A 24648-nucleotide genomic window follows, 5' to 3' on the forward strand; every position below is an offset into this window, starting at 1 on the left:
GCGAGGGGGAGCACTTACCGATGTCCATCGAAGTGACTGTAAGGGATCCTGTGCTAACCCAGCAGTAACTGGATAGCGTGCGGCACTGCGCGATTACTGCTGGGTCAGTGCCACGTTATAAAATATGAGCCAATTTTCCCTATCGCGGAAAATGGCGCATGCCGGGACTGGAACTACTGCTGGCGCCCAAGTTGGACCAGCGGTAATTCCAGATTAGCCTGTGCTAAGCCCACGTTGGGCTTCCCGCCGCTTTGTAAAAGGGTCCCTAAATGTTGCATATTCTATTTTATACCTATGGGCCACATGACACTTACCGCACGCTAAGCTTTAGTAAAAGGGCCCAATATTACCAAAATCTGTATATTTCTTTGAGAGATCAGGAAAAACAAGATCCACCTGAGATATCAAAGAACTAACGCTAGGGCACAAATTGCCTGGTGTATTTTACAGAGGTGAAAACGATTTGTCCTTGATTTAGTTCCCCGGGAGAATGAAACAACAGCAGCATCATTGTTTATTTGGCTAATTAAATGGGCCCTTTTACTTAATCACTTGAAGTGCTAATGCACACTTAGCGGAAAATTCTGTAAGTGGCGCAAAAAAATCAGCGCTGAACAGCATTCTAGAACAGGAGTTCTAAGATTGGTGCCCTTTCTAGAATAGCACATAATGCTGGGATTCAGGCGTGGATCCCTTAAAAGGGAACGCCCTTGGCCTGCCCATGCCGCTTCAGTGGCCACACCCCTTTTGCAGAGGTAAGTGCGTTTTCATGCAAAACTGTTGTTTCTGCCCCGTTTTGGCACCTTGCATCCGTTAGAATGCTTTTTTCATGCTTAAAATTTGGCAGGGAGCAACGCCTAACATTCTGCACCATATATAGAATTTTCCCCCTTAACATGGGAAAAACACGTTAAGGTGTTTTGCAATAATGTTCATGTCGACATGCGCTAAATGTACATTGCTGATTTTATTGTAATTTTTTCAGGACGGGGTTTGTCATGGGCATGGAAATGAAGTATGTTCACTTTAGCGTGGGCTATCTGGATAACACAGGGTTAACGTGGGAACACTTAGCACTTCCTAAATAGGAGGCAACAATGTCTGGTAGGACATGCAAAAAAAAATTAAAATCCTTCAAATACAAGTGCCTTAAATATGGCCTTACCGCATAGGAAAATCCCCCGTTAAAACAAGCTTAGCTCATATTTACCACGTTTTAGTGAAAGGGCCCTTAATCTAACTGTGGGTCTGTTGTCCTTCAACTTTTTTTCCCATTCTTTGACTAAGGAGAAAAAAAAATCTTAGCGAATGAGAACCTGTATTATTCAAACATTTTAATGAATGCTACAAAGAAAGCAAACAAATCTTACCATGTAACACTCAGAGTATTGGAAATGTGTTCTGGTGCCATCTTCAGCGGTTGGGCTCAAAGGTTTTGGATCAGACATTGAGCGTTGCATCTTCACAGACTTTGGACTAGGTGGCGGAGCCTGGAGAATATCACCATGCAATGTCTTCTCTGGACTAATGTCATCAACAATGTTTTTTTCATATGGAACAAAGGCCGATTCTAAAACTTGACTTGGAGTAATAGGTGAAATGGGTGAATAAAGAACCTTAGGGGATTTGGGAGGGGCCGGGGCTACCTGCAATGAAGAATCTGCTCGTAAATGGGATGAGTAACCTATTTCTAATGGTGTGGGGCGCCGTTTGTCTTTTTGTGAGAATGTATCTGTCAAATATTGGGGACTCTGTGCATCTGAATCTGTTTCTGTTTGACATCCTAAACTTTCTCCCTTAAAAGTTTTTTCTGGAGCAGAAATGTGTTTTATAATTTCTATTTTAGCATCCAGTTGGGCTCTCACTGAAGGTGTCCGTATTGTACCTACGGGTTCTGTCTGCACGGATATTTCTGCCACTGTCTGAACAGCAATGCTGGAAACTTTAGATGATTGTTTATGCTTCTCAACATCCATAGTGCCGTTACTGTACTTCCCCACACGTGACTTCCTCCTTGTCCGAGTTTGAATGTCCCATTCATCTTGATCTTCATCATCAGTCTGAACACTTGTATCAACACTCTTTTTAGTTCTCCTCCTTCTACCTGTATAGCTTCTTTCTGCTCCATCCTCATCATCAGTTTGCACTCCACTATCTACAATCTTCTTAAATGATCTCGCTTCTTCCTGTATAGTCTCATCTAGTTCGTCATATTGACCACGTAATCGTGGCATAGAACTTCTCTTTTTCAGCTGTCTTTCTTCTCTTACATCTATATCCTTAAGAGACATTTCTGATACAGAGCTCAGCATACCAGGCCTCGAAATATACTGATTAACATCATCTGATGGAATTGTATACCAGTTTTGATTCTGTGGCATTTCAATATCAGGTACAACTGAGGTTGCTGTGGTTGTATCATCAGCAGTCCAAAATTGATTATTTTCTGCTGTAGTGAACTGGCCTTCCAAAATTACCTGGTTTGTAGTTGTTTGTGGTGGCATGTTTCCAGAGGGGTCATAACTATATTGATATATCTGGTGTAGCTTTTGTTCTTCTAGTTGCTGATGGAGCTGTTGTTGAAGGTGTTGGATTTGTTCCAGATGTATCTGCTGTTGTGCTAAAGTTTCCTGCCTCATCATGAACTGAGCTTGCCTCTCTTCCTCTTGTTGAAGCAAAAGCTGCTGTTTCATAGAATGCAACTCTTCAAGCTTTTTTTGTACCATGAATGTTTCTTGTTCTCTATATCTTTGAATTTCTTGACGCTCCCACTCCAGTTCTTCAGCTAAACGCTGTTGTTTAAGTTTCTCAAGCTCAAGGAGCTCACGCTGTAAGTGAAGTTGTTGTTGTTTGCTATCATCAGGAGCAATCAAAAAACCAGCCTCATCTTCATCCATTTCAGTAAAAGCCTCATAGTCTGTTGTCACTACAGTTACCTGGTCCTCTTCCTTAGTAGTTACAATTTCCATAGCAAGATTTTGCAAACTTGCATCCAGGATTGTGGTATCATCCATACCTGCTGGAACAGTTGTCAAGAATCCGAGTGGTGTAGGAAGGGGCGATATGGAGGACACTGTAGCACTGGGGTAGAGATTTTCTAAATCTCTGACTGTTGTACTGAAAATGGAACCAGGTTGAGTAGTAATGGCAAATGTTGTGGGAATTGGAGTTGCTACTGAAGAATAAACAACTCCATTGGAAGATCTTAAAACACTTCCTACACCATACTGAGATCCTATAGGTGGAGTTATTCTTGCTTGGGAGTACTGTGGTGCACTAATTCCAATGCCAGAAATCACTTGTCGAGTCTCTGGATAAGGACCTGTGGTCTTGCTTGAATAATCCATAACCTCACCTGAAATTATAGGGCAGAGTTATAGTCCAATTTCCCACAATAAAGTTGTTTTCTGGATGTGAAAGCCATTCCATCTTGTTGAAAATAATGGACAAATTTGCATGCAAATCTTCAGGTTAATGATTTACCTATACATGAAGCAAAAGCATTGTTGGAACATGCAGGCACATGCATGAACCTGTGTACAAAGCACATATAAAAGGGAAAATAAAATATACTTGCACTCCAGAATATTTTCCACAATGTCCCAAAAAATGATAACAAAAGAAAATGCAACCAAAATGTCATCCTGAAATGAGATGGGGAACACAAAAACTATATTGTAAAGAAAGATCTGCTGCCATGTCATACTGACCTGTAGCTACTTTGCTAGATGTTAGGTCAACAGCTGCATCTGTCACTCCAATGCGATAATCAAAACTGTTCTTGCTTTTGTATAGAAAAAGTCCAGGTTCTACCAAATTGGTGTCTGACATAGAAGGTTTCATACTTCCAATTCTTCTGTAGCCATACTGCCCTGATCGATCATACTGATAATGGTCATCTCTATAACCAAAACGATCTTCAGGCAAAGTTGTTGTAGGCTGCTGTGATGTACAACTCCTTCCAAATGGTAATTTGTAGACCATATCACAGCAAACAGCTCTTCTCCCTGCAGTCAAGTCAACAGGCTTATCATCATCTTCCATTATATCAGTGACAATTCTTGCTGAAGTTTCATCAACAGTTACCATTGTTTTGTGAGGTCTAGTCGTGCTAAGGTCTACTGCTCCGCTTTCTCCTGACTCCTGGACAACAGGGGCTTCAGTCCACCCATTAGTTATACCAACAGAATATGCAGGGGTAGGTTTGGTTGTAGCCCATGTTACAGCATGAGTTGGAGTGCCCAGTGATAGGTTTATGGGAACTTCATCCCTATCTGCAGAAATAGCCTGGTTGCTTGTTACCTGGAACGAAGGCTGAAAGTGATTAGATGTTGTTAGCTGTAATGGTGTCTTCATTGTATGTCCCAGGTCTACAATGCTTTCTGAGCTCATGGTATAATTCATAGTAGTTGTACAAGTCATCATTGTTACTGTTTTGGTGACTAATGCTACAGGTTCTGATACAGTACTAAGATTTACAATAGCTGGTTGGAAAGTAGTAATTTGTCTCTCAGGAGTATCACTCAGTGCAGGCTGCCTCTTACCATCCACTGGAATAGCAGAATGAACCATAGACAAATCTCTGCCTTTGTCAGTTCTTTTAACGTCCATCTTTGCTAAAGCATAGCGATCAGTGGCATCACTAGACAGTGGGATTTTTCCATTTTCTTTCACCTTTGCTTTCCCCTCGATTGTTTCTGTAGTCATAAGTGTAGGAATACTGCATAAGTCTATACTGGGCATTTTACTTTTAGCCAGTGAAGTGGAAGTTTTGGTAACACCTGCTGTTATAAGCTGGGTTACTGAACTTGGGGTAACTTCTCTTTCAAAATCAGCTTGTGAGACAAGAGGAACAGTAGAGACAGTCTTCAAAGCACTTGAAGTATGCATGCTCTGGCCTGCCATACTTTCAATAGCTATAGGTTTTGTAACTGGTGCTTCTGAAAATAGTGACTGCACAGCTGGTGGAAATTGCTCTTGTAATGGACTTACTAATGGCCAACAGGTAGTATTGAAAGAATTCATAGAATCTGTTGGAGTTCCAGGTTCAGACGGCAATGTGATAACAACATAGGTCTCCAGTGATGGTTTGGTTAACCGTGGTGAGGATTTACTAGAATGTGGAGACAGGGGGGAAGTAGGGGAAGTTAATTTGCACTCTGTGCCAGACATCAGATTCAAAGAAAGAGCCATTGGCTTGAACTGCCTATCTGCTGGCTTATGTAAAGATACGGGAAATGGAGGAAGTGCTGGCTTAGGAGCAATTGGAGGTTTGCCTCCATCTACAGGCTGGTGGCTGAACACCAAACCTGCTGGAATTGCTGACGGTTTTGGAGGAACGGGAGGTGCTGAAGTGGTTTGTGCTTTCGAAAGAGATATGACATCATTTACAGCAGTAGCTGCTGAAGATAACAAGTTGGGAGCTGTTCTCACTGGAATCTTAGCAGTTGGCCTCTTTGGTAGATAAGGGGCTGGCTTTGCTGGAGGTAATGGTGGAGGGGGTGGTGGTGGAGGAGGGGCAGGTGGAAGAGGAGATGATTTGAGTGAATCCACAGAGGAACTTTTAAAATATGGAAGTACTTTGGAAGAAACAAAAGGAGCTGAAGAGGTAATAGATGGTACCTTAGAGGTAGTAGGTAGCACTTCGGTAACTGTTATACCAGATGGAAAAGCTATGGTAGATGATGGTTCTGTGATATGAACAGATGTTGTGTGTATTGGGGTTTGATCATATACAGAGTCAGCTAAGCTAATTACTGTTATATCAGTGACCAATTCTTTACTTGCAACATCATAAACTTTTGGGATAATGGAAATGCCAGCTGTGGTTGTACGAGTGCTCTCTGAAATATATTCAAGACCTGTTGTTTCTACTACCCTACTAGACTGTGGAACATCAGCAAAAGAAATGATAACATGATCCTTAGTTCTTTCAAGTGGTGCCGAAGTGACATAGCTCCCATCATTTGCTTTAGATGTGATACCTGCTTCAGTTTGAGAAGTTAAAGTTATTTCTTCAGAATCCGCACGTGTAAATAACATTTCTTCTGGCACAGTAGTCACTGTGGTAGTGGTGCTACCTAATATAGGCACTGGAGTAGAAACAATTTGTGGGATTTCTGTTTCATAAACTGAAGAAATAGCTGGTGTAAAAGAAGATCCATCAGAATATAACACAGATGTAGCAGTTTCTGTATTCTCATCATAAACTGAAGCTGTCAAATCAATGCAAGTTGAGTCCCACATTTCTCTTGAATAATCACTTATAAATTCATCTTCGGTGTCTTCATTTGCTGTAAAATGTTGGGTTATTTTAACATCTGGGATTGATATTTTTGTACTAGTGAAAGGGGGCAATGATGAAATTGTTGCCAATGATGTTATTTCCATCATATTTAAGTCTACACTGCTAGGCACTGTTACGTCTGATGTTTGGATGAATTCAGATATCTGAGTTGGACTAGAACCTGGAGTCAGTTGCAATCCTTGTCTTTTCATAAGCTCCTCGTAAGCAGTATCAGCATCTAAAAGTGTTTTTTCGTCACCACTAGAAGCTGCTACACTGTCTAATATAATTATTTCATGGCTTTCTGGGACAATGAATGAGCTAGATACAATGTCTTCTTGAGGCACAATTGAATTCAAAGACTCTACAGAATAATATTCATCATTTATATCACTAACTTGCTGCATGGTCTCTAGGCAAACTACATGTGGAGTCTCTTTTCCTATTCCTTTCAGATGGACAAATTCATTGCTAGTTTCTTGTCCAGTTAGAAGACTAGTATCTATAGCTTCACTATATGTATCTTCAACTAAAGATTCATAAATATAATCTTCTATTAACATTCCACCATACAAAGGTTCTTTTTCATATATTTCTTCCTTGTCTTTTTCATGTTGATATGCTTTGGCTTTTTTAATCATTTCATCATATGCTTCATCAGCATTTTTTAATACTTTTTGAACACTTCCATCTGTGATAATAGATTCTTCTGTTGGAGAATATAAAGGGACACCTGTAGGCAATCTGTAAACCTTCTGTACTTCCATAATCTTTTCTGGACTAATCTCAAAACCCTCAGGTTCTGACTCAATGCTTGGAGAATACTCAGAACAGGAAGATCTGTGCAGTTCTTCCATTTCTGCAGCCTGACGTAATTCTTCTGTTGGTGATGCATCTTCAATAGGAGAAAGATTACTCGGTGGTGTTTTTGGCCGCTCTCTTCTTCTCTGAGCTCTTAGTTCATCTTTATCTTTCTTAGATTTTTTACTGGCACTCTTTTTTTGCTGCTGCTGTTCTAATTCGCGTTGCTTTTCTTGCTCCTTTAGAAGTTCTTCTTCTTCTCTTAACTCTTCTTCTTCTGAGGAATCTTCAATGGTAGGAAGAACAGGACCATGTGACCTATGTCTAGCTTTACGCTGTTGTTTGGTTTCACCTGACATTTTTTTGTGACTAGGACTACTGTCACTGTCTTCATCGAGAGATGATACTGATGTAGGAGAAGTGCCAGGAGTAAAGCTAGAAGCATGAAGACTAGAAGAGCCTTCTCCCCTTGACTTGTCTTCTGGAGAGTCTGTGAGACTTTCCATCTCTAACTCTGGTTCTTCACCAAAGTAGATAATACCTACAGGTGGTTCAGCTCCTCCAGAATATTTATTTGTTATGGTACTGTTTAATTCAATTGTCTTAAAACGACGAAGGCCTCCTCCAGCTACATGAAGTTCTTCGCTGTCTTGGCTTTTGGTTTCTCTGTACTTAGATTCTGGGCTTTCATCATATGTTTCTTCATCATCATCATGCCAAGAATGGCGTCTCCCTGCATCATCATCATAACTTGTGCTACTTTTCTTTGTTAGTCTTTTGAATTTAGCGGTCGTTATTTTGCTTTTGACTTCTCTCTTTTGGCTTTCAGTTCTGCCAATTTCTTTCAGTTGAGTTCTAATAAATTCTTCATCTTCAGAACCTGAGGCATCTTCATCAGCACTCATCTCAATAATTTGATTTCGAATAAAATCTTCATCATCACCAGATCCTTGACTGTCATCTTGTTTGTATTCATCACTACTTGATGATCCTACACTAGCCCTTCTTCTTCTTCGTGGAACAGGTGAATTTTCACTCTCACTGCTATCATCCAAAGAATCGTGGTAATGTCTTCCTGATGACAAATCACCTTCAGAAACAATGCTTTTCTTGCAGATTTTATGAGATAATTTACTTCCTTGACCCTCTTCGTCAAGAGTTTCTTCATCTTCTTCTTGAATATCTTCAAGGTCTTCTTCATCTGAGCTATAAGATTCAGGGGTTATTGGTAAAATCTTAGTTCTTAGTTGATCTTGAGGTTGGTCTACATAGATTCCATACAAGTCATTGCTCTTTCCAGATTTTTCATCGGCACTAGCTTGGGCTTCCAAAATTGATAAGACAGTACTTTCCAACTTAGCTAGATCAGATGGGCTGGAAGGACTACTCTCCTGTGAAAATGACTCTTTTTTCAAAGGCTCTTTTAGTAATTCCTTTTCATCACTTGGAATGAGACTTGGAATTTCTCCGAGTGAACTTGATACCCCATCAGAAGAATACCCTGTATCACTGAGACCTTGCGGACTTTTCTGCTGTTGGGAGCCTGATGTGTCTGACTTGTCATCCTCCTTCTCCTGGAAAACAAAAACAAACCAACTTTAAATGTGGGTCTTTTCCAAGTAAGAATGTTCATTTCCATCCCCCCTCCAAGAAAGTACCATTTGCATATATAAGCATATATAAATGTTGATGCCACTATTCCTAAAAATAATCCTGTTTTATTATTTTTTTGTACGGCCCTGTTGAGTTTGAACTTATACTGATTTTTTTCTCCTACTTAATTATATCATTTTTATTGATAACAGCTATATAATATTTCCTTGGAACTGATTTTCAATTACTTGGTACTATGTTTTCTAATATTAATTTAGATCAATTTTGACTCTGGTAACTCCCATGCCCATCATTCATTCTGATAATCCTGTCCAATATAATCAATTCCTGAAATATTTATTACAGTAAATAAGCAATTAGTTCAACCGTTTCCGCAGTACCTTAAACAAATACAGTTTCATACAAAGGAGGTAGCGCCTAAGATAGAAAGCATGTCCACGCATAAATGCCAGTGTTCTAGTAATTTACATGTGCATAATTGAAAAGAAACTGGCTACATGCTGTAGCCATGTGCATATCTTTGATAGCATATACTGTAAGGTGAGTATTCTCATGGACAGGGTATAGGCTGGGGACACACATGTATAACTTATATAATATAATAATTTATGCATGCATGTCTCAAATGCAACTCTATGGCTGCTGTAAGTCTTTGCTTGAGTTATGTTAGCATTCTAGAGAGTAAGCTGTAAAGAGGTTTCAAGTGCCCTCGACAGAATTGACCTTAATAGGCCACATGACCAGCAGCTGTAGGAGGCACCCTGTCATGAATTCCCACCTACGAAGATCATCAAGCAATGTCATCCCACTCTAAATAGTGGATACAAGTATTAGGACATGATCTATTGAAAGGTTTCACCTTATCTAGTCGCTTTTGGAAAACTCCTTCAGAAATATGAAGCTTCAAGTTACTAATATATATTTATGGTAAAGAAAGCAATTAAAAAAAACAAACAAACAGGCTTCTTAGAGAATTCAAAACCAGATATGCAAAAATATCGCCAGTTAGTACATTGGAGGAAGTTTTACTTAATACTGTTAGAAAATTTCAAACAAAAGCACTGAAATTCTTGTTTATGTTTTCTACTTACATTTATCTTAAAAATTGGTTAACCATTTTTTTTTCTGAATCTGAGCACAATGTCAGAGACTAGAAGTGAGACACCTCTTTTCACAGCCTTGAGTGAGTTATGAATCATGATTTAGTTGTGATAGCAATAAAAAGGCTGACAGAGAGCATCATAAACACAGCTGCCAGAGTTTACTTGAGTTTGAAAGCACCTAGAAAGTTCTAACACAATTTGTTTCCATGTACTCTTGTTACTAGCACACAGAACATGAGGTCTGTGATAATCCACCAAAAAGCAGAACATAATAAAATAATTATAGACCATTTCTAGCAACAAATGTGACTCAAAGCAGTTTACAAAAATTAACATGATAACATAAAAAACTAATCAATAAAATCATAAAATACAAGTTGCTAAAAAATATATAATCAATTACAATCAAACATCATTTGCAAAGACAAAACGTCCTAAACATCAAATTAAAAACAATAAAAAGTCAAGTTGTAAGTCACTAACTAAAAATAGGATAAATTGATTCAATGCAGATATTGAACAGGAATGAGTTCCACTTTTTTGGTATAATAACTGGAAACAATTTCTTAAAAGAACCTTTTTTTTCTTAGAGTAGAAGGGTGAAAAAAAATTGCAACTGACTGATGACGGGAGCATTTCTGTGGTCCAAGCAATTAGAATAATAAAAGAAAACCAGAATATGGTCCAGTAAAGATTAAATGCACGCTTACAGATTGATCACCCAATATTCAAAAGAATTTAACTGGCAGGATATTCAGCAGCATTTAACTGAATTAGGTTATGGGTGAGCCAGGAGCAGAGCACCCACTTAGCTGGTGTGCAGCAATTTTCAGTCCACTAACTGACTACGTAACTACATAAAAAAACTGTGCTAAGTTTATGTGCTAAAGTTAATTGCGCACCAGTCTGAATATTGGCCAGTGCCCAGTTAACTTCTGGTTGACCGCTGATACCAAGATATTCAATGCCAGGAGACATTCACGCCCTGGATCTGTTCATACCATTGCTGTAAGTGGTTCAGATGCCGCTTACTGCCACAGGCTGAATATTAATTAGGTAGAGGGCAACCAAAACCAGAGTTCTTGGTTTCGACCAAAACTGAATCAGCAGCTAAAATTTGCCATTGAGTTTCAGCCAAAAACAACAACGAATCCGGAAATGGCGCCTTCCTTACCCACGCAGAGAATGGGTCCTCCTGGGCTAGATGAAAGCTGTCACCACTCCCCGGCAGAGTGTGGGTCCTACCAGACTGGTTGGCCACCCGCTCCCCTGACCACAACTCTTCCTCCCTCCCACCACCTGAAGGCCCTCCCCGGACTTACCTTTAAATGCATTGGTGGTCTAGTAGTAATAGTTATAGTTTATTGAACTTGTTTAACTGCTGTAGCTGCCAGAGCAGAACAAAGCTGTGTATATGGAAAAGGAAAAGAACTACAAATAATGATAGGAAAGAAAGACTATCACACAAGAAAAGGAAAGAGGCACAGTCATTTAGAGAGTGGCATCAGAGCACATAGTCAAAAACAGGGGTGAGTTGACCCAACTAGCCAGCAGCAGCCTCTGGTCAATACTCGTATCCAAAGGACTGTCTGAAGCTTTCAGGTTGGCCTTAAAGTTCTTGAGAGACAAATGGCAAGGGGCAGATAATTCCAAATATGGGTGTCTCTAGTTGGGCAAAGTTAGTGCTTGGTAGAACAAGACTATGGCAGTTTAAGCAATGAAGGACCCTGGCAGGGGAGTAGGGGATAGTAAGGTGGGAGAGATAATCAGGGGTGTCTAGCCTAAAAGCCTTGAATGTCAGAAGGGTGACCTTGTAAGTGATCCAATATTCCACTGGAAGCCAGTGGTGCTGTTTTAATAGGGGGAATATGTGATCAGAATGGTAAGCATAGCATAATAATCTAATGGCCATATTCTATAGAGTCTGTAGCTTCTTAAGAGCAGACCAGGGTAGGCCTGAATAAATGATAATACAGTAATCAAGACTGAAATGAAAAAAGAGAAGTGTGTGGAAACTATTGTGGTCGAAGAGATGATAAATAGTCTGTAACTGTTGAAAAGTAAAAAAGCAAAGCTGGGACAAGTGTGAGGTATGTGGCAAAAATGAAAGAAAGGAGTCCAGAATTACTCTCAGTGAAAATGTGAAACAGTTGAGATCACTTTTCCAAAGAGGGAAACAGGAGGGTTGGGGGGGGGGGGGGGGGAGAGAGCTGTGGAACTAGATAACCAACAAGCCATGGTCTTGTCAGCATTAAGGACTAGCCAGGTAGTGGCAGAATCTAAACAGGCTTGAAGAGGAGAAATTGAAAGAGAGAGGATGTCAGTTGGATAGAGAATAAAAATATAATCTGCATAGAAATAAGTGGATAGACCAAATGATTGGATGAGTGCAGCCAAAGGGCTCAGATAAAGATTGAAGGGCCAGGATCGATCTCTGGGGAACTCCAAAATGGACAGCCATCTTAGAAGAGATGGAAGTGGGAGTAACAACCTGAAATGAGCGGTTCGACAGAAACAGCGTGAATCATGAAAGAACCACACTGGAGATACCTAGTGAATGTAGATGAGAGATTAAGAGAGAGTGGTTGACAAGATCAAAAGCAGCAGAGAGATCCAAGGGAACTGCCAAGACAAATTTATGTTGATCAGACTGAGAAATAATTTCACTTAGATGAGCCACCAGAACTGTTCGGTACTATAATTAGATCTAAAGCTGGACTAACATGAGTGTAAATCAAGAGTTGTATCTGAATAATCAGAGAGCTGTAAGAAAACTACTTTCTCAAGGACTTTGGATATAAAGGTAAGGTTGGACAAGGAACGATAATGACTAGCTATTGCAGGATCCAATGTAGCTTCAGAATGGGATGAACAATAGCTAACTTCCAAAGGTCTGTGAACTGGCCAGTAGAGAGGCTTACATTAATTAGTAATAGAAATGTAGGATGCACATTTTTTTAAATCCAGAATGCAGGAATGGAATCCGGTTGACAGAAAGTGGTCCTCATTGAGGACATTATGGCTTTCAGAGACTGTAGATTATGATTGGAAAGTCATCCATAAGTGAAGCCAGACTGGGGTAGGGGGAAAACCATCTCTGATGAAAGAGAAATTGGTTGAGGTGGAAAGGGTTTGAGAAGAGACTCAAAATTTTGTTAGTAAAGAACATGAGGAGATCCTCCACAGAGGGAATAGGGCAAGACACAGTAGAAGTAGAGAGGAACAGCATTTCTTGATAGATTGAAGAGAGGTCCCTTGAGGGATTTGGTGATTTCAAAAGTTTTCCGGAGATATATTTACTTTTTTGCCCTCCTGAGGTGAAGGTTATATTCATGATGGAGATCCCTACATTTCTAGCCTCTACTGGGCAAGAGCGATCCCCGATTGCTTTTGCCCCTACCAGTACCTCAGCCCTATTAGCAGGAGCACTGGCATTTTTGGCCAAAACCTGAACCCGGATTTCGGGCCAGTTTCAGTGCCAAAACCAAGACCAAAACCGAAATTTGGTTGGCCTCTAATATCAGGCAAAGAATCTTTCAGCCAACCCAAGAAAGAGCATCACAGTTTACTAAAGGTATCATCCTATTCTGGGACTTTGCTGGTTTTCGTTTACTACATTTTATCTGAGAATCATTTTTGAAATATTCATCCTTAGGAAGAGTATAAATGAAAGGATACAGACATTTTAACAGTTGCTTCCAAAACGATGAAGACAGAAAGCTCAGTTCCAAAAGCCGGTTAAAAGGTATAAATGTTTTTTTGGAGAGAGACCCTTTTACTAAAGCGTGGTAACGTTTTGCACTGGTAATTTGCCCGTATGTAGGGGCTGAGATGGTGCCTGACAGGTGCAGCATATTCCATAAAAGAAAGTAGGAGCCTAATTTTCTGTATAAAATACTAGCATAACTGTGTATATAAATGCTATGCTATCATGCACGAGTGCCTATGAACTGTTCGAAATCTGTACATCTGATTCTGGAGAGTAATCTATAAAATATGGACATATGTGTGCCCTGCCACAAACCGCCCATGTGTATAACCACCTGTCAGAGAAATGTGTGTTGTCACAGAAGAGCTCCTCTGCACGCTTTTGGCATGTACATTCATACGTGTCCGCGTACGGTCATTCTAAGCATATACTCACATACTTGTCAGATATCTGACACTGAATTCTCCCTTACCTGCTGTCTGTTGGTGATGTTCCCAAATAGTAATCACACAGAACAGTATTTTACCATACAGTGGGGCCCTTTTACAGAGTGGTGGTAAGTCCAACACGGCCTTACCGCTCGCTCTTCCGTGACTACCGCCTGGAAATGGCTTGTGCGGTGCATAACCCGCTGGGTTAACGCGACAGCCCTTATCACCACCTCAATGGGTAGCAGTAAAGACTCCTTGTTGCATGATCATGCGGAAAGAGTGTGCCTGGGGTCTTTTTACCCGCTGTGGTAAAAAGGGCCCTGGCATGTGGGAAAAATGGCCCCCGTCACTACCAAAGGGCCCTTTTTCCTGCAGCTTGTTAAAAGGACCCCAGAATGTGCTCTGACAGTGGAGATGCAGTTACTGTTTCCATGCTACCTACACAAAAAAGGGGGTCCAAATCTCCCATAAAAATGGAACAAACCACAAAAAATGGCGGAAGATAAACCAAAACAAACCAGAAACCAAGGGAGTAAGATCGCCAGAAAAGTTTAAGTACACGCTTATGTCCGCCATTAGACAGCATTAGTGTATTTTTGTTTCATGAATATCTTGGAAGTGCACTTGTAAACGTCAGATTCAGGACCCCTGAGGAAGGCCTGTTGGCCGAAACACGGACCGTGTAGGGTCCCATTAAACTTTTCTGGCGATCTTACTCCCTTGGTTTCTGGTTTGTTTTGGTTTATCTTCCATGCTACCTACACCAGTGACAGCTTTAACCACAATACACAGTCCGTGCAGATTCCCCATTTCCCACCCCATGACAGGCCATGGAATTAGTGCACGGATTATCATGCACTGTCATGCCATGGCCGTGTGCTACTGTGTACTAGTCTATAAACTAACTGCTTTGCATGCTTTAATAAAAGGACCCCTTAGGTCCTCGGAGGGGAAATTATTCACGCTGCACAGAGCTTTCATTTTGAGCTATGTATTTTCAACATTCATACTTTGCATCTGCGTCAGAGCAGGTGCAAATTAGGAATGCACAAACTACCCACATTCTCAGTTCTGTCAGCAGTTTCAAGGAGAACCTCTGGAGAGACTCTCTTTGAAAATAAACTTGCTTTTTAAAAATTGAGAAATTCATATTTGCACTCATGAGGTTGTGTTTATCTCTGCTTTCTTACTGGGTCATTTAGTGGCAGATTGTACATTCTCTGGAGGAGTTTAAAGCCTTAGATGAAGTCGAAGGATTCAAATTCAGACAGAAAATTTACTGGCACTGAATGTTCCTATACCGATGGGATTATTTTTTTCTAATGATTATGAAGTTTTTTTCAGCGAATGCACGAGACTAATGCTCTGTTTCAGCAACCTGATTGCTCATAATATAATTCAACATTTTTTAGGGTGTAACAGTCAGTGAAGAATAAAATAGCATAAGTTGTGGGTTTGAGCATCTCTCTTGTGAGTGAATAAGTAAAAAAAGAAATATTTATCAGACTATTATGTGATCAAATAACAAAGCCTCCAAGTTTCAATGCAAACCAAAACATTTTTATTCTTAGATGCTCTTGTATGTTATATTTGAATAAAGTCAGTGTTTCTCTATCAATTTATTTATTTTGACATACTTATAGTCCATTTTTTCAGTACTCAAAGTGAAGCACAGCATCAAAATAGCACGAAAAGCATAAAAGCAGATCACAGCACAATCACAAACCTATTCACAAGCCTTCCCTCCTTTTTCCTGTTCTGCTGAATCCACATTGTGATTTTACCTGAGCTCTGAATATGAGAGTGATTAGGAAACACTGGGAACGACTGAAAATCTGCACTGCAAAAGGAATGAAAGCTTCTTGGCAGATCTACCAGGATTAGCTTTTTTTTTTCCTATTTTAGTTCTGCTCTTCCACTAATGTCTCGTAAAACGGATACAACATGACTGCAGCCATTTTCTGCCTGTCAACCAAATCCACTACAGTAACAGATTTATCATTTCTTTATCAGAAAATTCACCTGAATGCATAGAAAGCAAAATTAGGGGCCCTTTTACAACGCATCGGTAATGGCAACGCAGGCTTACCACAGGCAAACTCAGAATTACTGCCAGCCCAATGCAGCCAGCGGACGTAGTTCCATTTTGAGTGTGCGCCATTTCTATTGTGATGGCAATTTTTTTATAGCATCCTGCTAACCTGGCGGTAATTGGGAATTGTTGTACGCTGCCCGGTTGCTGCCGGGTTACCAGGAGAGCCTTTATTGCCATCTCAGTGGATGGCAGTAAGAGCTTCTCACCGCACGGCCATTTTTAAGGAGTTTTTTACCTGCTACGGTAAAAAGGGCCCTGGCACGCAGGAAAAATGGCCCCAACTGCTACCACAGGACCCTTTTCCTTGCAGCTCAGTAAAAAGACCCTTTAGTCTGATTTGGTTTAACAGTGACATTTTGCAAATTCGTGGAGAATAATTTTCAAAGCAATTAACTGTCCAGAAATGACTCCCGGTTGGTTAAATCGCTTGTTCAGACTATCCAGGAATATTTATCAGCACTAAACCAGTTAACTTAACCAGTTAGTGCCAGTGAATATCATCACAGACCTCTAAGCTCAAAGCCAGCTATTTTGAAGATGGTCCAGGGGTGGAGTCTGAACTTAACCGCCTACGTTTAGCAGTTAAAATGGACCACGTAAAAGTCAGTCTTATCTTTATGCAATGTCACTTATGCAGTTAAATGTTGAATATCACACTGAATAAAAAATAGCCGGTCCCAAAAATCTGGATATTCGATGCCAGCCAGTCCCACAAACCCAAATATTCAATGTCAGTGTCAGTGCATGGTTCGGCATTGAATATTCATGAATAACACCTGGTGGCGGTTAAAAAATGCTCCCTGCTACCAGCTGGACACCTGCCCCGTTCTTTTTAGAAATAGAAGAACATTGGTTTTCTCAGTTTGCTTTTCTTTACAGTTGTAGGGGAGGCTGGTATAACACCAACTTTAATAACAGAGCTTCTTAACCTCTAGAACATAAGAATAGCTATACTGGGTCAGACCAATGGTCCATCCAGCCCAGTATCCTGCTTCCAACAGTGGCTACTCCAGATCACAAGTACTTGACAGAAATCCAAATAGTAGCAACACTCCATGTAGAATCCCAGAGAGTAGCAAGATTCCAGAATCCCCAAAGAGTAGCAAGGTTCCAGAATCCCAAAGAGTAACAAGATTCCAGAATCCCAGAGAGTAGCAAGATTCCAGAATCCCAGAGAGTAGCAAGATTCCAGAATCCCAAAGAGTAGCAAGATTCCTTGCTACCAATCCCAGGACAAGCAGTGGCTCCCCCATGTCCATCTCAATAATAGACTATGGACTTTTCTAAACCCAGACACACTAACTGCTCTTACCACATCCTTCAGCAAAGAGTTCCAGAGCTTAACTTTTCATTGAGTGATAAAATATTTCATCCTATTTGTTTTAAAAGTTTTTCCATGTAACTTCCTTGAGTGGAAATATTTGTTAGGATCGGCAGCCAATGAGACTTATTTCACAATGATTGAAAATATCACCAGGCTACTATTTCAGTGCCTATAGGATCCTATTACAACTCTGCGTTAAAACGTGGCCTGTGGTAGAGTGGGCACCAGTGGCGTAGCTACATGGGCCAGGGGGCTTGGGCCCCTGTAGATTTGGTCCTGGACCCCCTGCCGACGACCCTCTCGACCCCCTCTCCCGCCGCCAACCCACCGTCGCTGTTGCCTGCCTTTGCTTGCGGGGGACCCCAACCCCCGCCAGCCAAGGTCCTCTTCTTCTCGCAAAAGGCTTCTTTCTGTTTCTGACATCCTGCACGTACAACGTGCAGGACGTCAGAAACAGAAGGAAGCCTTTTGCGAGAAGAAGAGGACCTCGGCTGGTGGGGGTTGGGGTCCCCCACCAGCAAAGGTAGGCGATGGCGGGTTGGCGGCGGGAGGGGGGTCGAGAGGGTTATGGGGGGGGGCAAGGTTGGTGGCGGCGGCGGGGTCGGTGGCACTAGGGGGGGGGGCTAAAATGTGCCCCCTCACCTCGGGCTCTGGCCCCCCCTCCCGCCGAAGTCTGGCTACGCCCCTGCTGGGCACATCTTTCAGGCACGAGCAGGGCCATTTTTTACCACGGCTGGAAAAAAGTCTAATTTTTAATGGGCTAGGAAATGGGCCTGTGCTAATATTAAAACTAGCGCATGTCTGTTTACGACCTGAGTCCTTACCCTTCTCCTCTGTGTGTGTTTCTGTCTCTCTGGTGAGGACAGTATCATACAAGGTTTTCCACTGAAAATGTGGGCCAAAGATCTCCTTAGTAGAAAAATATCTAGGACTTCCCTACGGGTGCAACACATATGCAGATTTCAGAATCAAATCTCCAAGACTATTTTCCCTCCCTTGACCTTCCCTGCCCTACCCCTTATTCCTACAACAAAAATATGAGTTGTAACTTTAAGCCTTTGAAAGGAGGGCAATATTCACTCTGCAATTTACCTATGTAACTGCTTAGTTATCATAGCAAATACACATAAAAACATTGACATCATACATAATTTTCCAGGGGTAGCAAAGAAAGCCAAACATCATTTTGTGTTGCAGCTTTCCAGATTTATGTTGGACAAGCTATTGAACAATCTCACTCTGGTCCTCAGTCTCACTCTTTTCGGATGGTCCACAGCAGTTCTGTAGATATGGCATGAGACCCTGCTATCTATAAAGCTTTGTTAGACTGTCAAAATAGCTCTTGAACCAAAGAGATACCTACTACTACTACTACTACTATTTAGCATTTCTATAGCGCTACAAGGCATACGCAGCAGATCTCCTCTCTTTCAGGGATTCTAAGTAGCACAATTCTAGACAGGTAAACTGCTTCCATGACTTCCTGGGGGCTAAGCTTGTCTTCTACCACTTTCCACATCACTTCCTTTCTACTTTGCATAGTTATCAAAGATTCATGTACCTCCACAAACATTTTCATGTACACCTTTCTGCCCACAAACAGGATACTGTGAAGGACTGCAGTAAAAATTATGCTAGCATGTGGGAAAACCTGGGCAAGGGTCTGCTAAGGCCACTTATGAAATAAACCATAGCTACATTAGGAGTCACCGTTCAGGAAAAGGATCTAGGTGTCATCGTTGATGGTATATTGAAACCCTCTGCTGAGTGTGCAGCGGCGGCTAAGAAAGCAAATAGAATGTTAGAAATTATTAGGAAAGGAATGGAAAACCAAAATGAGAATGTTAGAATGTCTTTGTATCGCTCCATTGCGCAACTGCATCTCGAATACTGTGTGAAATTCTGGTCACCACACCTCAAAAAAAGATATAGTGGAATTAGAAAAAGTAGAGAAAGGTGATGAAAGGTAAAGGGGATGGGACAATTTCCCTATGAGAAAAGGTTAAAGTGGCTAGGGCACTTCAGCTTGGAGAAGAGATGCTGAGGGGAGATATGATAGAGGCTTATAAAACATTGCGTGGACTGGAAGAAATAGCTGTGAATCACTTAATTCTTTCAAAAACTACTAGGACTAGCGGGCACACAATGAAGCTACTAAGTAGCAAATTTAAAACAGATTGGAGAAAATATTTCTTCACTCAATGTGTAATTAAACTGTGGAATTCATTGCCAGAGAATGTGCTAAAAGCAGTCAGCTTAGCAGGGTTTAAAAAAGGTTTCGCTAATTCCCTAAAAGAAAAGTCCATAAGTCATTATTAAGATGGACTTGGGAAAATTCACTGCTTATCAAACATATAAATGGCAAGAGGCGTACTCACTCACAAATGCGCAGTAGAGACCCTCTCTGTCCCGCCCCCGCGTCAAAACGTGATGACGGGAGCATGACAGAGAGGGAACCTGCGAGTGAGGGAACCGCCGTCGCCACCGCTCCCCCCCCCCAGGGTTGCCGCTACTGCTCCCCCCACCCACCCAGAGTCGCTGCCGCCGCCACCCACCCTCCACCCGGGCCGGGTATCTGGCTTCACTATTCAAACCGCCGGAACACAGCACACAGCTCATCTGAGCTGCCATTGGCCTTCCTTACCTGCCTGTGTCCCGCCCTCGCCGACGTTACGTCACACGAGGGCGGAACACACACAGAGAAGAAGGAAGGCCGACGGCAGCTCAGATGAGCTGTGTGCTGCGTTCTGGTGGTTTGAATAGTGAAGCCAGGTACCCGGCCCGGGTGGAGGGGTGGCGGAGGGGACTCAGGGGGGAGGGGCGGCGGCGACCTATCCGGGGGGGGGGGGGGGCTTTCAACCCCCCCTTCCTTTACTAGCCCGTTTTTATGGGCTCAACGGCTAGTTTCTAGTATAAGCAGCATAAAAGCCGTTTATACTGGGCTTGATGGATCTTCAATCTGTCCTAGTATGCTTAATACTTATGTTCTTATTGCATTTATTTACTTTTTACTTCCAGATAGTGAAATTCAGAAATAATTTGAAAATCCATTCTAGGTATTTTCAGCAGGAGCTCTACTTCAGTAGAATATTCAGCCATGGCCTCAAATTCTTTAGCAATGCCCAACAACTCAGAAAGGTCTCTGATGGGACCCAGTAAGAGTATGTCGATCAGCACCAATATGAATTTCTGAGAGACTGTCAGAATGACTCAAACAAACTGGGAAATGTTCAATATGCAAAGCAAATTAAGGGGCCTTTTTACTGAAGCTTAGTTCACTAAGATGCTCATTTTCAAAGCACATATACTTACAAAGTTACGTGGAGGGGCATTTTCGATATGATGTTTAAATCCGACTGGATGTTTTGCTCAAAATGTCTAAAATTCAAGTGGTGAATATAACAATCTTTTAAATAATAAAAAAAAAACATTTATCTTTCTGTTTCAAAAATGATCTTTTTCTAGATGTTGCTGTACACAATGTCTAAGTAGAAAATAACACAAAATCCAGCCATTGGGATGTAGAAGGAACCAGCATTCTTAGTAGACTGGCCACACAGACATCCCAACAAAGCAGTGGGGCCCCCTAGGGGCACTGCTGTGAACTTCACATAAAAGGTCCCAGGTACACAACTCACTGTTACCCCCTTATATTGTATGGCGAGTTCTCCAAAACCCACCAAAAACCTACTGTACCCACCTATACACCACTACAATAGTCCTTAGTACATAAATATTAACATACTGGGACAGACCAAAGGTCCATCAAGCCCAGCATCCTGTTTCCAACAGTGGCCAATCCAGGTCACAAATATCTTGGCTGCAGGTGTCACTTATATGTGGGTAGAGTAGGTTTTGGGGGAGGGCTGACACTTTCTACCATAAGTGTAATAGAGTGGATTATGGGCCTGGGTCACCTTCTCTACAGCGCACTACACTGACCACTAGGCTACTCCAGGGACCTGCTTGCTGTTCTAAAAGGACTGGCTATAACATCTAAGGGAATCATGGAGGCTGGTAAGTATTGTTTCTTTCAATCTCGGCTAAGCTTCTGAGGATCCGTTCAGAAGGAATGGATCCTCAGAAGCTTAGCCGAGATTAGGAGGCGGGGCTGGTGTTTGGGATGTGGGGCTAGTGCTGGGCAAGACTTCTACGGTCTGTGCCCTGAAAATGGCAGATACAAATCAAGGTAAGGTATACACAAGAAGTAGCACATATGAGTTTATCTTGTTGGGCAGACTAGATGGACCATGCAGGTCTTTTTCTGCCGTCATCTAATATGTTACTATCTATGTTTCATATTTTTGTGGGGGTGGGAGGGGGTCAGTGACCACTGGAGGAGTAAGGGGGGCATGCCTTAATTCCTCCAGTGGTCATCTGGTCATTTAGGGCACTTTTTTGTGGCTTAGTCATTATTAAAACAGGTCTAGCTCAAAACGTCCTAATTTCAGTCCTGGATGTTTTTGTTTTGTTCCATTATGGCAGAACCCCCTAATCCTGCCCCCATATGATTTTGAGGCACCACAGATTAACTGCATAGATAACATCTGCAAAACAGGTTTAAAAAATAACGATTTGAACATTTTGGCAAGCAAAACATCCAAGTGCTGCTTTATGGTACTTTTTAAATGTTTTTCTCATTCAAAAATGAGCCCCATACAGGGGCATAATCGAAAGGGGCACCCAAGTTTTCCTCAGGACGTCCTCGCAGGACGTCCCGGCAAAGGGGCGGGGAAACCCGTATTATCGAAACAAGATGGGCGTCCATCTTTCATTTCAATAATACGGTCGGGGACGCCCAAATCATAAAAGTTAGGTCGACCTTAGAGATGGTTGTCCTTAGGTCATTTTTGAGATGAAAATGGAAACCGAGGATGCCCATCTCAAAAACGACCAAATCCAAGCCATTTGGTCATGGGAGGAGCCAGCATTCGTAGTGCACTGGTCCCCCTGACATGACAAGACACCAACCGGTGATCATCTGGTCATTTAGGGCACATTTTTCCAAATGTTGTAGCTGAAAACCCAGAAACGCATGGTCGGAAATAATTTAGCCAACTTCGCTATTCTGCAACAGACTTTTAAGCTCTTCAGATAACAGCAAAAAAACAATTCATAACATAGTAACGTGGAGGGGCATTTTCGAATGGGGATGACCATCTCTAAGGGCGCCCAACTATAAGGACGGTGCAGTGAAGGGGTGGGGCAACGCATATTATCGAAACAAGATGGGCGTCCATCTTTTGTTTCGATAATACGGTCAGGGACGTCCAAATCTTGACATTGAGGTCGACCTTAGAGATGGTTGTCAACGGTTTTCAGCGATAATGGAAACCAAAGATGTCCATCTCAAAAGCGTCCAAATCCAAGCCCTTTGGTCGTGGGAGGAGCCAGCATTCGTAGTGCACTGGTCCCCCCTCATGCCAGGACACCAACCGGGCACCCTAGGGGGCACTGCAGTGAACTTTAGAAATTGCTCCCAGGTGCATAGCTCCTTACCTTGGGTGCTGAGCCCCCCAACCCCCCTCCCCCAGGACCGCCTGCATGAAGTACACTGCACCCACTACAACTGCTCCAGGGACCTGTATACTACTGCGATGGACTTGAGTATGGCATTTGAGGCTGGCATAGAAGCTGGCAAAAAAGTATTTTTAAACTTGTTTTTTATGGTGGGAGGGGGTTAGTGACCACTGGGGGAGTAAGGGGAGGTCATCCCCGATTCCCTCCGGTGGTTTTGTGGTCAGTTAGGGCACCTTTTTGAGGCTTGGTCATGAAAAGAAATGGACCAAGTAAAGTCGGCCAAGTGCTCGTCAGGGATGCCCTTCTTTTTTCTATTATCGGCTGAGGACGACCATCTCCTAATCACGCCCCAGTCCCGCCTTCGCTACCCTGGCAACACGGCCCTGTGAACTTTGGTCATCCCCGCGACGGAAAGCAGTCGAGAGTGTCAAAAAAATTGGCTTTCGATTATGCTGATTTGGACGACCTTGCAAGAAGGATGCCCATCTCCCAATTTGTGCCGAAAGATGGGCCTCCGTCTCTTTCGAAAATAAGCATGATAGTAAGATGATGGCAGAGAAAGACCTGCATGGTCCATCCAGTCTGCCCAACACGATAAACTCATATGTGCTACTTTATGTGTATACCTGACCTTGATTTGTATCTGCCATTTCAGGGCACAGACTGTAGAAGTCTGCCTAGCACCAGCCCCGCCTCCCAACCGCTAGCCCCGCCTTCCACTGCCAGCTCTGCCACCCAATCTCCGCTAAGCTTCTGAGGATCCATTCCTTCTGAACAGGATTCCTTTATGTTTATCCCACGCATTTTTTAATTCCGTTACCGTTTTCATCTCCACCACCTCCTGCGGGAGGGCATTCCAAGTATCCACCACTCTCTCCATGAAAAAATACTTCCTGACATTTTTCTTGAGTCTGCCCCCCTTCAATCTCATTTCACATCCTCTAGTTCATGAATAGGTTCATGAATAGGTTTGATATATATTAGAAATATAGAGGTTGATATTCAAAAGGAGTCTCTCCTGCCAGGTTAAACTCCACTGAGTGGGCCAGCTACCGATATTCAGCTGCACTTAACCAGGCAGTGATGCTGAAAAAATCCGCTAACTGGCCAATCTATAGCTGGCTAAATTAGAGGCAGAGCTTGGGTGTGACCAGCTCTTAATCAGTTAGTGGTGATATTCAGTCCACTAACTGGCTGATTGCACTAGTCTGGATATCGGTTAACTTCCAGTAACCGATATGCAGACAAGTGGATGCCCCAGCATTGCATATCCAGGATTAGCTCAGCCCAAGCCTGGAAGTGGATTTTTTACTCTTTCAAAAAGTACAAAGACGGGGACACTTAATGAAATTACATGGAAATAATTTTAAAACAAATAGGGGGACATGTTTTTTCACTTAATGAGTTCTTGAACTCGTTGCTGGAGGATGTGGTATCAACAGTTAGTGTAACTGGGTTTAAAAAGGTTTGGACAAGTTCCTGGAGGAAAAGTCCATAATCTGTTATCGAGACAGACATGGGCAAGCTGCTGTGAGAATGGAATGTTGCTACTAATTGGGTTTCTGCCAGGTACTTGCGCCCTGGTTTGGCCACTGTTGGAAGCAGGATACTGACCCAGTATGGATATTCTTATGTTCTTACAAGCTGCTTATTGCCATGGGCTGAATACCACTCATAATGTGTAATCTTGTTCACCCACATGTGTTTTTCTCCACTAATTACAAAGGCCAAATTCTTTAGATATTTACATTAACCCTTTGGAGGC

The 24648-nt window shown here is 42.1% G+C and overlaps 1 protein-coding gene across 1 annotated transcript in view; it reads right to left on the bottom strand.

Annotated features, from left to right (window-relative positions):
* The window catches only part of PCLO (piccolo presynaptic cytomatrix protein), a 371777-nt gene that overhangs the window by 196992 nt on the left and 150137 nt on the right, over nt 1–24648 (bottom strand). Inside the window, exons 6-7 of the mRNA XM_030216678.1 lie at nt 3711–8661; nt 1371–3355 (exon numbers count right to left, since the gene is read on the bottom strand). Of these exons, the coding sequence (XP_030072538.1) occupies nt 1371–3355; nt 3711–8661 (6936 nt within the window). The remainder of the gene's footprint in view (nt 1–1370; nt 3356–3710; nt 8662–24648) is intronic.

Source organism: Microcaecilia unicolor, chromosome 10 (genome assembly GCF_901765095.1).
Source record: "Microcaecilia unicolor chromosome 10, aMicUni1.1, whole genome shotgun sequence".
Classification (NCBI taxonomy): Eukaryota; Metazoa; Chordata; class Amphibia; order Gymnophiona; family Siphonopidae; genus Microcaecilia; species Microcaecilia unicolor.